Consider the following 16,693-nt stretch of genomic DNA (forward strand, 5'->3'; position numbering starts at 1 on the left):
CAGTCAATAAATTGATACAGCAGACAAAAAAAAAAGTATCTCTGTAAGCCAGAAACAGTGCATCTGTTAAATGAGATACAGAGAAACACTGCCTTCAGTGGTTGAATCTTAAAATTACACAAATACTGTTTTGTTGTTGAGTATACACATACATCCAGTGTTGTCATTAACTAAAACTATATATATATATATATATATATATATATATATATATATATATATATATATATATATATATATATATATATTACTAAAACTGCAATAGGCAAAATATAAATCTGAAAAAAGGCAAAAACATCAATTTATTAAAGTAAAAAAATACAATGCAAAACAGAAAATACAAATTAAAGCTACTTCAAAATATTAATAAATATTATAATAATATATAAATTATAGGAAAATACCTTTTTAAAGACCCCCCTGGCTAGCATACTAGAATACTACAGAGCAAGAATACTGTGCACAGTATGCAAATGTGCTGCATTGGATTTGCCAAAATATGCACTGTACAGAGCACACTGCATGCAATACTGTATCCCAAAATGTGATGCATTTGACTTCACCTTCCATTTCTAGTGTGATTAAGGAGTTGTAAGTAAATTTAAGACCACTTGGGAAAAAATACCCCCCAAGGTGATAACTGAATGCCACCCAAAAACATAATAAAGTCATGTAACCTCAAATATTTTTTTATGAGATTTTATGAGAATTTCTGAGATTCTGACACAGATACTATATTGTGCTTGATAGTAAAAAAAAAAATTGACCTTTAATTAGTTCAGTTATAAAAATAGTTCGCCGTGTCAACATTTGAATGACTGATTAGTATTATTTATAGCAGAGGCTAATAATAGTTTGGCTATTTTAGATTAGATTGTTTATTTCTTTGAATAATGGCTGTGTGAGAAAATCAGTGATCATAAACTAAGGTTTGACTGAATAAACATGTTCATCATAAATCACTAACCAATATCATTTTGGTCCCAAAGGAGTGCCAGTTTCTCACAGGCCTCGCGCAGCAGTCTTCTGGTGGGCAGTGACTCAGCAGTTCAGAGACTCACTCATGGTTTCTCTCATTGTCTGAACGGCATGGGCGCCCAGCTTCACGGTTTCTACAGCCTTCCCAAACCCAGCAAGCATCAGCAGCCCCCTTCATGGACTGACTCGCGTGACGCTTGCTATGTTCTGCCCAGAGGTTACAGCTCAGAAGAGGCGTCAGAGCTTGAATCAGATGATGTCTACACCTTTAAAACCCCCAATAACACTCTAGCAGCACCCCAAGCCCTTGATAACTATGATTTACCCAGCATCCCTGGCTCCGTCTACCAGATCCCCCGCACGTTTGATAAGAACCACAATGCCCTGATGCCATCCAGTGCCGACTCCACCAATCCGCCTCCTCCCAGACCTCCCAAACCCAGTCAAAATGGAGAGGTGTCCGTCATCCCCAGGAGGAACACACTGCCGGCGGTGGAGAACATCAAGCTTCACAGAGGTAATACACTCATAATCTGGGACGGTTTTCTTTAATCTGTTTATTTTAAAGTCTCGTCTTCTTTCATCTCTCCTTTCCTCATTTTGTGTAGCATATTTACTCATTTTGTCAGTCTCTTTTCTCCTCTGGTCTCTCCTCTCATTTTGTCTCTTTATTTTAATCTAGTCTCTTACTGCATATAATTTTTGTCTTATTTTGTCTCAACTCATATCTCTTCTTTTTTGTCTCGTCTCTTCTCATTTAGTAATTTCTCCTCTTGTCCTTTACTGTTGTTTTGTCTCTTCACTCCTCCTATCATGTCTGTTTTTTTTTGTCTCAAATTGTCTCTGTCTCTCATGTTCTTCTTTCGTCTCATCTCTTCTCATCTTGTCTTTTCACCCTGTTTCTCTCAATTTGTCTCTCCTCTCATTTGTTCTATTTTAATCTAATCTTTTTGTCACATTTTCTTTAGTCTATTCTTTTGTTTTCTTCCTGTCTCTTCTCCTCTTTTCTCCTCTCTTTTTCCTCGTCTCCTCTCATTTTGTCTGTTTATTTTAGTCTTGTCTCTCATCTTTTCTCTTTCCATTTTTTGACATCTTGTCTATTCTCGTCTTCTTGTCTCATATCTTTACTCCTGTTGTCTCAACACTCATTTCATCTCACCTGTCTTCTCATTTTTGTCTGTTTGTTTAATTCTGGTCTTGTCTCATTATTGTTTTGTCTCATTGTCCCCTCTCATCTCTCCATTTCTCTTTTTATTTCTCTCTCATCTTCTTTCCTCTCATTTCTCCTTTTCCTCTCATTTTGTTTTGTGTCTCCTCTCATGTGACAAGAAAGAGACAAGAAAAAAAACAAGATGAGACTAGACTTATTTCCATTCCTCTCCTTGTCTCTCCGTTTGTTTTAGTCTTCTTTTTGTCTTGTCTCACTCTTATTTCTTCTCATTCTGTCAATCTGAAAGTCTCATCTCCTATTTCCTCTCAATTTATTCTCATTTCCCCTACTTTTCCCATGTTGTATTGTCGTTTCTCTTTTCTCTTTGGTCTCTTCTCTCACCTTTCCTCTTCTCTTATGCTCCTTTACCTTTATAAACTCATTACATAAAGGCTTTATATCAGTGTTATTACCAAATGATTTACCCCTTTACGATTATCAGGTGGCCAATTTAAGCTTTCAGCTCAATTAATATTGTTTTTTTTTTTCTTACTTCTCTAATTTCTTTCCTTCTGTTTCTTTTCTGAATGTGTATATCTGATTTGAAACCAAGAGGCAATCTGGTCAGGGTTTACTCTTCTCTTCAAGGAGGCTAATGAAATTCAAGCCATGCAGGCAGGTCCAGAATGGCTTGTTCCGACCTGATAAACAGTGAAGAAGAAAAAAAAACAGCAGACACAATTCAGTGATTTCCTAGTGGTTTGCGCTCAGCAAGGCCAGACTAGTTTGTCTACATGAACAAGAAATGACCTTTTGACCTGATTCCCACACTTGTGCTTGGTAGCCATGTTTCCAGAGAGGTAAACTGGGAGGCAGTGTGGAATGTGAAGAAAATGGCCACATAAGCAATGCCTTAATGTGGAAGTGTAATAGAATTAATGTTGGAATGAATGCTGGACCACGTACAAATCTGGTCTGGTTTGTACAGAATGAATAGCTCATGTGTCTTGTGACTTTTCCTTTGATTGTGACCCAGGCTTAAGGTAAACATTTTCTCTGAAATCCTTGCTTGGTGGACTTGTTTTTACGTGGATTTTTTTGTACTTGCTCATACCATCTTCTGTGTTTTAGGATCATCTTTTGAGACCAGCAGTCACCAAAGGCCAGTCTATTTCAACAATTCTGGTCAGTCAGTGGAGTCTGTAAATGATGGCTTCAGCTCATACCTGGTAAAGCAGCTTCTATTACATATCTACACCTAAGGGCCATTCACAAGAAAATGGTACCATTTGTGCCTTATTGGTGAAAAGATTACTGCTGAACTTTTAAGACGTCATATTTTTTTCCACCTTAATCTGAATGTACCAGGGCCATAAGTACCATAGACCCATGCAGGGAACTATATTACATCTAAAATGTTTTGGGGGACACAGTACAACACTTTGTTCCAACTAGTACATTTAAATATAATTTGAATATATATTTTGTATTGAAATAATTTGTGTAACCATTACTCTTTAATTGCAATGACTAGAATACAACAAAAATTTTATTCTAAAATTACTTTAGTCACATCTATCATATAATGTGATTAAGTTCAGTGTCCTGTTAATTATATCCGTAGTAAGTCATAAAGGCACAAATGGCACCATTTCCTGACAATGACCTCATAACTGTCAGAGTCACAAACTGACAACAAGTCTATTCAAACTACACAAGAACAAAGGGTGTGTGTCACAGTGGTTTCCACCACTGATCTGGAAACTGTGTAAGCTGGATTGTTCTTTTTTTCTTTTACAGAGAACTAAAGCCCCATTGACCCGCTCCGATAGTGCCGGCTCTGAGGATAACTACGTACCCATGAATCCCGGCTCATCCTCCTCCCCTCTCAGTGCCGCCCTGGCTGACAGTCCTAAAAGTAATTATATTCCCATGAGCCCAGGTCCTCACCATTTTGATTTCCCAGGATTTTCAGCAACGTTGCCGGCCAGGAAGGGCAGTACAGCATCACTATGTCTCCGGCCCGGCCGACTCAGTGACGTCACGCCGCCACCAATCAACCGCAACCTTAAACCTAACCGGACGTGTGAGTGTCTTTGTTGAAAATATGAACATTCAATAAAGATTAGAGAAACAGATTGATTAATTATAAAAATGTCTGCAAGATAATTGTTTTTCTTGGTGTGCAGCAAAACCAACACCTCTTGATTTAAGGAACAATGGAATTATTGATGAACTTCCCTTCAAGAGCCCCATCACCATGTCTTGGATCAGACCAACGTGAGTGGGTCTCCTAATTTAGAACATAATCTTGCAGTGCTATTATTCCCAATTACAGTGAGAAAGTAAAACTACAGGTGATTTTACTAAAAAAAATTAAATCATTAGTAGTATGATTTACCAATTATGAATGTGGTGTGGCCAGTGTGAGGTGATTAAAAATAAAGTTTTGTGTCAGTATGTCAAAGCTTTGCAGAGATACACCCAGATGCAGTTTGACATCATGCCATCAAATTTGTTGATTTTGTAAATGAAAACCGTTAACTCTATTGACACAACATTCATAACTTTTTGCCTGGAAGTTGATGTGAGTCAAATTTGATGAAAATTGGACAAACGATCTAGGAGGAGATCGAAAAATTATGTTTTCATAGAAAATCAAATTAACAGATGGGATGTTCAGCCGATTATTGCGTAATTAGGGCCCAAGCACCGAAGGTACGTATGAACCTATTGTATTCGTTGGCGTTATTCTTCTTCTTCTTCCATTTCTTCCGTCATTGCGTCTATGGCAGCCAATAGAACCATTTGCAGGAAAGTTGTGAAATTTGGCACACTGATAGAGGACAGTCCCAACATTAAGCATAGCAAGTTTGGAGTCCCTAACTCAAACTCTCTCAAAGTTGATTTATACTTCTGCGTCAAACTTATGCTGTAGCTTATACATAGACGCACATCATAAACTGTAGCCTATGCTATAGCCACCTCTCCAAAAATCTAACAGCACGTCAATTCTACACAGACTGCAAGCACTGACAAAGCGGACAATGACACAGAAGTATAAATTAAAACTGATGCACAGCCTATGGCATAAAGTCTATGGCGTAGGTCCGACACAGAGATATAAGGCTTTAGTGCCACCACTTGTCCAAAGTTTGATTCGTGTTTATGCTAATAACTTTTGAACCATATGGCACAGAAGACAAATTCGAGTTAAATGGACTCCAAAATGAAAATAAATCACAAGGTTTGGTGTTTTCACTATTTTCAATTGTTCGTAGTTTTATTGAACTCGTACTAGAAGGTTTGTCTGATTTTCACCAAAAAAAATTCAGATCATCTTCAGACCATACTGCCAAAATGTATGGAATTCAGGTTGATTTGTCCAACCGTTCTCTAATAACACATGAATGAGTTCTACAGAAAGCATCCGAAAATGGATGTGAGGCTACAGTCTCCGAAACGGTTTGGCGAATTAAGACCAAACTTGGTGTGTGCTATAACAAGCATGACCTGAGGCTACCTGCAATGTTTCAGAAGATACAAAGATTTTTATTTTTTTCTCTCCTTAATCTGGTCTCCTTAGATTTGGTAGAGCATGCCGAGTCGAACCATATCAAATTTAACCATATCAGCCATTTTGGCCGTTGGCCATTTTGAATTTTGTAATAAAATGCTATAATTTACAAAAGCATTGACGTATTGTTATAAAACTCGCTATGCATCTTCGACACCATGCCCTGATGGTACTCAAAAAGTTTGGGGGCCACCTTGTGGTAAGAAGTTATAAAGAAATTTGCAAAAATGCTAATAACATTTGAATAATTTGGGCTATTGAAATAAAAGTGGTATTCCTATATTCTTCGGGTCATGCCAAGATCATCAATACCGATTATGTAAAGTAATGCATTTGAGGCTTGTATCTCTGCACAGCTTTGACATATTTACATCAAACTTTATATGTGCTATTGTCACCTCAAACTGACCATGCCACATCAATTTGTAACAGCGTCACCTATTGGTCAAGAGTAATAAACCATTAATCAACCAATAATAATTACATTTTCTAAAATGCGAATAAATTTCGATTGCATTAGTCTATTGTAATGAGAATGTTCCTTGGCTTATGCCGACAACATAGATAACAAATATGTAAGCAGAACGTCCCACCATTTTGATTTATATTGAAAACCAATTTTTTCGAACTCATCACCCATTGGTCCGATTTTCACTAAAATCGAGTCAGATGATCTTCAGATTGTGCTTACAAAAATGTACACATTTTTTGTCTATAAACGAAACCTTTTTCGTATAGCTTCGCAACAAATTTTAGGCATAGTGCCAAACTTCATCTGAGGCTGTATCTCTGCAAATATTTGACATATTTACACCAAACTTTGTATGTGCCATTATCACCTCACACTGATCATGCCACATTAATTTGTTAACAGCACAATCTACTGGTCAGACGTTTTGAGCCAATAAATCATATTACTAGTGGTTTTATTTATGATTTTTCAGCCATTTTGACTAATATAATCTTAAATGGTTTTAATTACTCATTCCTGCAGTTGGTCTGAAGCTTGCTTCTGTAGTGCTTGGCCCCGTAATTGTTGCTTGCAGCTATATTTGGTATTGCTGTTCTCGGCATGACTCAAGGAATATATTAAAACCAGTAACATGACAATAGTCGAAACGAATCAAAAACTATTCGCATTTTTGTCAATTTTTTTATAATTTATGACCACATGCTGGTGCTGCCCCGAAATTTTTTGAGTACTTTCAGGGTATTCAAAATGGCCAACATGGGAAAATTATCTAAAGAGATGAGTCTTGTCATTTTTAGCCAAACTACCAATTTCAAAATACCAATTTTTTCATTCATCTTGATCACTAGGTGGCGCTGTGCCTAAACTGTACAGGTACCCCCAGGTCATCGTTATTATAACACACCAAGTTTGGTTTGAATAATCTAAAGTGTTGTGGAGATATAGTCTACACCAATTTTGTTGGGCTTTTCATCGAATTCTTTATTATTGAACAGTTTGACTAATAAACTAACTTTTAGCCAGAATGGTCTGAAGATGATCTGAGCCAATTTTTGTTTAAGTCAGACAAAACATTTAGGACATGTTTGAAAAAAAAAGGGGGGGTTAATGATTAATTCAATAATCATTAGTTAATCATTAGATAATTTGCATCCGACTCAGCATGAGACAAGGAATCAGAGGAAAAAAATAATTTTGCCTGAACTTTATGTTTCAAACAGTATTAGCATGAACATTAGTGCGAATTTGAGCTGTTGGTAGTGCTAGAGTGTTTCAGTTGGAGACTCCAAACTTGCTATGTTTAATGTTGAGACTGTCCTCTATCTGTGTGCAAAATTTGCATAACTTTCCTGCAAATGGTTCTATGAGCATCCATAGACTTCCAAAGAGGAAGAAGAAAAGAAGAAATCTAACAGATAAAATAGGTGCCTATGCACTTTCAGTGCTTGGCCCTAATTATTAAAAACATTATGTGTTAATATTTTATTTTGATCAGTTATATAGTAGTCTTGCACAACCACAGCTTTGTCTGATGACAAAGTCTGGGCTCAATAGTCAAGGACCATCCACTTAGACAGGTAGAGACTCACTGACTGACATGTGAAGCAACCAATCTAAAGGCTGATTTATACTTGTACGTTGGACCTAAACTGTAGGCTATGCGTCAGTTTTCATTTTTACTTCTGCATCGTTGCCCGCATCAAGATGCAGTACACATGCAAACCGTTAGTCTGCAGTGTCCACAGGCATGTTGCTGTTGTAACCTGCAGTACCACGTCAAAACTTGAGGAAGAAGCGGCTCATTGGAGAAGTATTATAGCCGTTACGGAAACAAATAAATATAAAATCATTAAATCATTATTTAAAACTACGAAAGGACACAACAACTCCCTCTACATATGGAGGGAGGGATTATAGCAGACCAGACTAGGTTTGGAGGGAAAATGTAGTCGCTATTTTTTCTGGTTAAAATTGCGATTTAAATGCGATTTTTAAAACAAATAAACAAAAAATAATAGAATAATTAAATACAATTTTAGATAATACCTATACTACTTTTAATTTACAGGAATGTATTGTTTTACAGAAAACTCCAGGGTTACTTGTTAACATACAGGCCTATAACTGTGCATCATATGATAAAAATCTTTGACAGCAAATTCTTCAGGAGTTAGGTAAAAACAAAAATGGAGTCCATGTCTTTGATATTAAATATGAGCCTTTTATACATCCACTCTGGAAAAAAAAAAAAAAAAAAAACTCCTTTACTTACAAATTTCATAAGAGAGAAGTATTCTTTTTCCTATTTATTGCCCAGGTCTGAATGCACATTACTGAGTGCTAAACATGTCTGTGTCATTCATACAGGACGCCAGATAGCGCCCTCACGCAGATCCCTAATGTGGGCAATGGTATCCAGCTATGGCTGTAACTGAATTAAAAGAAGCTAGAATTGTATGAACTGATTAAACATGAAGATAATAAACCTATGACAATATATGGTTTGTCTATGCTCTTCACGCCATCTCTGGTATTTTCATAATAATAAAGTGAATTAATAATGTATTGCTAATCCACATAGCATTTATTGTAGTATAGATTATTCTGTATTGTGTGCCTCATTCTTTAATAATAAGCCACATCAGATCAGTAAATTAACTAATTTCAAAACAATCGACAGATGTTGTGGGGTAAAATAATGTTATAATATTCTCAACAAAAGGTTTATAAACGCTTCTCGTTAAGTTTTTAGAGGATGTTTGGAGTGTGTTGCTTAAACAGATGCACGTTATAAGCGACTCAAACTCACAGTGCTTGCATAGATGAGCGGCATTTACTACTGGCGCTTTGCATATATTTATTAAAAAAAAATTGCAACCTTTGTGATTCAATAATCACATCAAGCCCAATCGCGATTTTGGTTTGATGTCCATTAATTGTTCAGCCCTAGCATATACACTCAGGTACACGTTAGTTTGGAACATGTCTCCTCCCTTTTTAGTATCCATAAACAATTTGGGTGATCCAAAAACAATGCTAAAGAAAATTTCACGTATACATGCCAACATTTTCAAAACAATTTACATTTATGCATATCCGCGAAAATGGCGATTACGCTGTATTACGTATGCCAGGCCAGTAGTTGGCACTGTCATTTCGTTAGTAAACAGTACCTGTAGGGAAATGAAGATTTTATGTTGCTTAATATACGTCTCCACTGTTGGTTGTAATATTGGTGAAGTCAATCCACACTTTGCTGAAGAATTATAAGCAAACTCTTAAGCAGCAACAACACTACCATGTACTCCGCCATTGTTGAGTATGTTTGTTTGCGCTTCCCTTTAAAATCGACATGTATTGCATGTATTGTCTACATATCTAACACGTACTTACGCACGCGCATGACGTCACCGTTTTTGTTGTAGACGGCCCCTTTGTAAACATGGCTTTTTTGCCCAGCAGACTTTTAACGACCACAACAAACGCCTTCCAGAAAACCATTAGAAATCAGCCAACTGGATTTAGACTTCTGACTTTGCCATGTTAAGCAAATGGTCCATGGTCGTGATGTCTTGGCTTAGACTAGTTATATAGTAACTGTTAGTTAGTAGTTATATAGTAAATGTTAAGTGAATGTTCTTTTTCTTTACAGGCCTTTGAACTCCATCTCGTTACAGGCCTGTCGGCCCATTTCAACCCAGAGCATCACCAGCACTGATTCTGCAGACAGTGAGGAGAATTATGTGGCAATGGTGAGGGCAAGAAGTCAAGTTACAGAATGTGATGAAAAGGCTTGAATGTGCTTTGGGGATAGCACCCCAACCTTGTAGAGTTCGAAGTTCCTCAACTATAGACTACCTTTCTATACCATTCTTTGAAATTTGTTTTTGTTTCAGTAAGCTGTTCCTCAAAATACATGTTTATATTTGTGCAGCAAAACCCAGTGTCTACCTCCCCAGCGATGAGTGGAACCAACAGTCCTGCGCCCAGGAATTGTGGTAATGTGGACTATTTGGCCCTGGACTTTCAGCCTGGCTCCCCTGGTCCACACAGAAAGGTATGTCTAGTATTCATATCAACTAAATGAAAAGCTCATCATCAGATGCTCAAAATTAATCCCTTACGGGCATTAATTTAAAAGCATAATTTAATTTTATTTAAAGGGATACTTCACCACAAAATGAAAATGTTGTCATTAATCTCTTACCCCCATGTCATTCTAAACCTGTAAAACCTTCATTTGTCTTTAAGATATTTTGGATGAAAACCAGGAGGCTCGTGACTGTCCCATTGACTGCCAAGTAAATTACACTGTCAAGGTCCAGAAAAGTATAAAAGACATCGTCAGAATAGTCTATCTGCCATCAGTAGTTCAACCGTAACGTTATTAAGCGACGAGAATAGTTTTTGTACGCGCATAAAACAAAAATAAGGATTTTATTAAAAAATAACTCTCCTATGTGTCTCTCCACATCACTGTAGCACCATATGGAGGCAGCGTGCACTCTTCTCTGTCAGCCGTGCCACAAGGCTATGTTTTCTATGTGTATTTACACTTTGATTTGAAAGAAAACAAAATGACAACATTTTTATTTTGTGATGGATTATCCCTTTAATGTTGTGTGAATCTTTGCACTTTGAGTTGTTTGGTTGAATATATTTGAATCCTATCACTTCACATCTGTTCACAGTCTTTTTTATCTTTCCTACAGCCGTCCACCTCTTCAGTGACCTCAGATGAAAAAGTGGACTATGTCCAAGTGGACAAAGAGAAGACACAAGCCCTTCAAAACACCATGCAGGAGTGGACAGATGTGCGACAGTCAAGCGAACCGGCTAAAGGCATCAAGTCCTGATGATTTTCTAATGTTCACATTGAATGTGTTCCTCCCTGTCACTCAAAATGCTGTTATACTGTTACACCATGATATAAACTGATTTTCCTCTGACAAAATAGCGAATGATACACCAACTAAAGCCATAGATCCAGTTTATTTGGTCTTTTAAGGACAAAAAAACTCTACTAAACCTCCTAGACGGTCTTGCCATGCATGTTAGAAATGTTTAACTTTAAAGTGCAGTGAAACCAAAATTTAGCTACTTGCTCTCTCAGAGTGTGAGTGAAGAACCATAAGCAGTGAATATTTAAATCTAGTTATAGGTGATGTGTGCAATTTTTTGCAATGTTAAAATACTTTCATCACATCTTAAAATTCAGAGAAAGCTAGAAATCTGTTTGATTTCTTTAGTTTGATTCACCCAGAAAAGTGCAAACACTGTGACTCTGTCGAAACATAGCCATTTGATTTTGCATCCTGAACAGCCTGACAAGGCAACACTGGCTCAACCAGTCCCATTAGTTTCGGACAGGACTGTCTGACCAATCGCATACATGGGGATTGTTCAGGAAACCTGTTTGAAACTCAAAAATGTTATCTGTTTAGTGGCAATAGTTGCACAGGAATTACACACCTCACCTTTAACAGTATTATAAGGGCAGAACATCACTTCAAACAGAAGTTTTTCTGAATTCATGGTGGTCTGCCTGCCAAATTGAATTGCAGTTCGTCCTGTATTTCACCGTAAGAGAGAAGGTCACTTTTTTATTTTTTATTTTGAGTTAAGGAATGTAGAAAAAGTTCAAAAAAGGTCCTTGTAGTTTTTACATAAAAATTCGACTACTCTCACACTTGGTCTGACAGTTGATCATATGAATATCGCATTATATGTGAATGCAAACCCAGCCCTTTTTAAAGTGAACCGAACTCAGATCATCTCAAGAGGAGGTCTGTGTATGGATGTTTATATGATGCATTGTAAATGCAAAGCTCAAACACAACCACAAATGTCCAATTTTGATAAATAAAAAAAAAAGTTCCAATTATGTTTCTTTTACTTGTAAGACAAAAGTACTTATCTAGTAAAATGTCCAAGTGGCGCTTTTTCATACACTGGAAGTAAATGTTTTCTTTTTTTTTAAATGAGCTTGGATATTTTGCTTTATAAGACCTTTGTTGTTCCACATAGGGGTCTCGCCAATATACCAGTATTAATAAAAATTAGATATGCATGTTACTTTTCCAGATACATTGCACCTTAAGGGTCCGTTCACACAAAATGTGTCCTATTTAAAAAAAAAAAAAAAAAAAAAAAAGATACAGTGCACAGGCATAGTTTAAAAAAATACACATTGCAGAATGTGAGGGTCTCGAGATGTGCTTTTAGGACATGATACAACAGCAGTTAAATTCAAATCTCCAGCTTCCGGGGTCTTCTGATTGGTCCACTGTTTTGGAACTGACATTGATGAGTGGCGCTGCTAGTAAAAGTGAAAATTCTTAGACATGGCGTCTTAATGCAGCGCTTGTGCAAGACGCTGCAACAATGGCCATACACGTCCATCTAGCATGTTTACATAGAAAAACAATGGAAAAGTAGGGCATTGGAATGGAAAAAAACGTGTTCTGTGTGAACGGTCCCTAACACTGATTGCCACCTAGTAATAACAAAACAAATATTTTGCCAATAAGGGAGTTTTTTGTTAGACACTCCAGTCTGGAGGAAGTGGCGATCTACAGTCTTTGTACACTTTTGTCTCTCTGCCTCCCTACACTATTTAAAATGTGATTTAATGGCCAAAAAAGAAAAAAATATATATTATAATATCACCATAATCGTGTAGTAAAAATCTGAGATTTTGACAACCTAAGGGTAGCCTGACTATGTAAGACTTCGTACTTCCGAGTTTGGTATTACCAGGCTAACCTTAGGGCCATTTCACACCAAGAACGATAACTATTACGACAACTATAATTATAACTTTTTATCTTTAGTTTTACAACGTTTTAATAAATCAATGAGAATAATGAAAAACAAGGTGAATCGAAGTCTACAACGATAAAAACTACAACGATAACGGCACAGAAGAACAGTATTTCAGAATGTTTTTTTATTTTACAGCTAATGATCTCTAAAATCAAAATCCATCCAACTTTGAAGAGCGTGAGCATTTAAATCGGCAGATGACGTTACTGCAGTAAGCGCTTATAATAAACAGAACATTATTGTGCATTGATGTGGACACTAATATAGTGTAATATATCGTAATTATATCGTAAATATATCGTAAATATATTGTAAATATATCGTAATTGCTATCATTCTTGGTGTGAATGGGTCTATAGTTACCCTTACGAAAAAGTCCTTTAGTTGACAATATAAGGGAGAGTAAACAATGACATTTTAAGGTTCCACAATGGTTCCGTATCCTCCTAAACTAAGGACTTTTCAATCCAGCAGCATGTACTAACTAACAGACCTTCTCCTTTTAGCTTGACAAATATGCACTTCAAAGTATTCATTGGGTAGTTCTTTACTCTGCATGCAGTCTGAACACGGATATTGACCATTCTTCCGTAAAACACATTGCTTCCCTGGCTGTCATTATGGAATAGTTTAGAGCAAACTTACATATTCAAAAATAACAGTAAATTCTCTATTCAAATACTAATAAAAACATACTGTCCTTAATGTGATTTTGTTAGGGGGATGTATAGACAGTTAAAATTGCTCAAATTTATCATAATTTTAAATGTTATACTTTGCTCTCAGGTCAGTTTGAATTGTTTTTACTAACTTATTACAACAGAAGGCTTCCAAATATAAACTGTTCCTAGTTTCAGCCAACTGGCTGGTTAATGTGGGCAGCTGTAGCTGTAAATCAGCCATGCTTTATGCCTGTTGAGATTAGCGGAAGGACTCTTTGTTTTTGTGATAGACGTGTTACACAGTTTTTGGGGCTAGACTAGCTGTTTTCTGAACAATGTTGGATGTGGAGTATAACGAAGGGGTACAGAAATGACACACTTCACTGTTAAACTGTGATTTAGGTTTTTTTTTCATGGTAACAATGACTCAGCTGTGGAGAGTTTTATTAAAACACAGTTTTGTTGGACAACCGTGCCAATTATTTAGAAATTAGTATGATATTTCTTTCAGGAGCCTAAATGCATGAGAATATGAGAATATTAGCATCATTTTAGGTAAAGGAGATATGCTAGAAATATAACTATATTTAAATGTGTGCTTGCTCAATTTTAGAGGTAAAAAGGCGCCATATTCAGTTTGAAATAGAAGTAACCCATTTTTAATTCGAATTTGTAATTTCATTCAGTATTTTATGGCGGGCTGGGACCTCCAAATACTCAATTTCTAGCATTGTGGAAGATGTTTTATTTTCCTTTTAACTCATCATTTCATATTCCAAATCCATTTTGTATTAAGTTAGTTACTTTACATGCGAGGTTGTAAGTGGTCTGGACTTGTTAAATAAACTTGCGTAGATTGTCTGTTAGATTCGAATCCTTTCATTTGTTCGGTGAATTATTTAAAAATGTGCTTTATAAGACTGCCATTATTTTATGATGTTAAACTTTGTGGGACATTTAGTGGCACTGGCATTGGCCTTTACCGGTTCACTAATATTTAAGTGAACTTACAGGCTAAAAGTGGTTTCTTAATGTCTTTTTCTATTCTCAAAATATGTAATGTGTTGTTATTTGAAAGTAAGAGGAAAATTAATATAATACTTGTGTGTGAGCTGTAGTAGAATTTATGCTGTAGTTTGTTAAAGGGTCAAAGAGGGGCAGACGAGAAAAACTACTTTGACAAATGTCATTAAATGAGTGGATTTCCCTGTAAAGCATTTCTGTTCAACTCTTGGTCACTTGTAAAATAATTTATTAATTTATTATGTGTTTTGCAGGTGGACGATAGATGTACAAAGAATGAACTTGTGGCTCTACTAACATTAATTTATGCTATATGTGCTGATTTTGTGAAGCAATATTCCATGCAAAGCCAGTAAAATGGTCAAATGTGGCATTTTTGAGATGTCTGTCCTTTGTCATGTTGTTCTGTGATATGCTTACAAAGTTTACCAAAATAATTTCAACTGCAGAAAAAATAAAACCCATTTTATCAAACAATTACAGCTAATTCATTATCTTTTAAAATTAGACCTGCATGTTTAACCCTGATTTTTAGAAATCTGAAAAATGAAGTTTTGCATTTTCTGGCCAATTTTATTGCTATTCTTCGTCATGAGTACAGAATGAGATTGGCCAAAGCATACAGACTATTAAACTTATGATCAGTATCAGTAAGTTTGAAAAGTTGTGGCTGCAAGAAAATTTAGTTTTCTTCTGTTACATAATTGTGCTTATCACATCAATACAACCATTCTGACATAATGTACATGCAGCATGAGACCATACTGATGTCTATGTCATTACTATGGCAACTGATGTAGATATTGGAAATGGACTGCACTCTCTCAACAAACAGATCCGATTTCATCACTTGACTGATAACAGCAGGAACAGTCTGTCCTAAAGATCAGATCTATAACGCATGCAGTCCACTATATCCATTGGATATGTATGTCCATTGGATGCACACATCAGAATCATGGTGAAAGTATTAAATAGGCCATCTGTGTACTTTTTGCCTACTGTTTTATATGAATACTATGAATTTCAACTACTTATTAAGTCAAGTCACCTTTATTTGTACACAATACTGGCTGTGTCAAAGTAGCTTTACAGAGTTAAACAGGAAAATAGTTTGTAAATAATGCAAGAAGGCAGCAATCTGGGCCAACATGTTGCGGTCAATAACAGATTTAATTAATAAATAATTGGCAAATAGGATTATATGGCATCAGAGACTCTATGATGGCGCAGATGATGATGATACGCTCTTACGCTGTTCTGTGTTTCTCTGATGCCAGACTGGACAGTGCATTAAATCTGCCGAGTTTCCACTGTTCAGAGCGGATCGTGACACAGAATCAACTGGAAAATCGAGCGGCGACAGGACATGCTTTTACATCAACGAAAGGTGGTGTACAGATGAAACAGAGTTAACCCTCTGGAGTCTAAGGGTATTTTTGGGGCCTGGAGAAGTTTTGTCATGCCCTGACATTTGTGCTTTGTTCAGTTTCTTATACACATCTAAATGGCTAAAGTCTAATCTCACTGTAATCAGCACAAACTGGGCTATAATAATATGTGAGCAGCATGTATGTACATGATTGTGTTTTTGAGAAAATAAATGTTATGAGTGGTTAGTAAAAAACTAAAAATTTTAAAACACTTGAATAAGGCAATAAAACACATAAAGAACTATGGTTTTTGAGAACTGGAGCTTGTAGTCTAGAATTTTTCTTTCTAAATTATGTGAAAGCCATCTTGTTTACTCACTTACAGAAAACAATATATTGATTTAAATTTTCCAAGACACTTTTTGTTTGTAAAAGTCATATGCGAGTAGGCGTCAACTATCATGAATATCATTGTGATTTACACCTGAGAAGACAAAGACCTGCATAATTTGCTGCATAATCAGCCTTTCAGTCAGCTGTGTCACTGAGTGAGGAGTTACAAGAAAGAATGTGTGAACAAAATAAATGTATATAATTGTATGTTTGTAGTTTATTTAGAATATATTTAATTAT

General features: G+C 36.2%; 1 protein-coding gene across 1 annotated transcript in view; it reads left to right on the plus strand.

Annotated features, from left to right (window-relative positions):
- Positions 1–15,164, plus strand: part of LOC128028764 (GRB2-associated-binding protein 2) — an 82,004-nt gene extending 66,840 nt beyond the window's left edge. Inside the window, exons 4-10 of the mRNA XM_052616085.1 lie at positions 990–1,495; positions 3,260–3,357; positions 3,929–4,214; positions 4,318–4,408; positions 9,830–9,929; positions 10,112–10,234; positions 10,890–15,164. Coding sequence (XP_052472045.1) covers positions 990–1,495; positions 3,260–3,357; positions 3,929–4,214; positions 4,318–4,408; positions 9,830–9,929; positions 10,112–10,234; positions 10,890–11,033 — 1,348 coding nt within the window. The 3' untranslated portion in view covers positions 11,034–15,164. The remainder of the gene's footprint in view (positions 1–989; positions 1,496–3,259; positions 3,358–3,928; positions 4,215–4,317; positions 4,409–9,829; positions 9,930–10,111; positions 10,235–10,889) is intronic.
- The last annotated feature ends 1,529 nt before the right edge of the window (positions 15,165–16,693 follow it).

Source organism: Carassius gibelio, chromosome A15, assembly GCF_023724105.1.
Source record: "Carassius gibelio isolate Cgi1373 ecotype wild population from Czech Republic chromosome A15, carGib1.2-hapl.c, whole genome shotgun sequence".
NCBI classification, from domain to species: Eukaryota; Metazoa; Chordata; class Actinopteri; order Cypriniformes; family Cyprinidae; genus Carassius; species Carassius gibelio.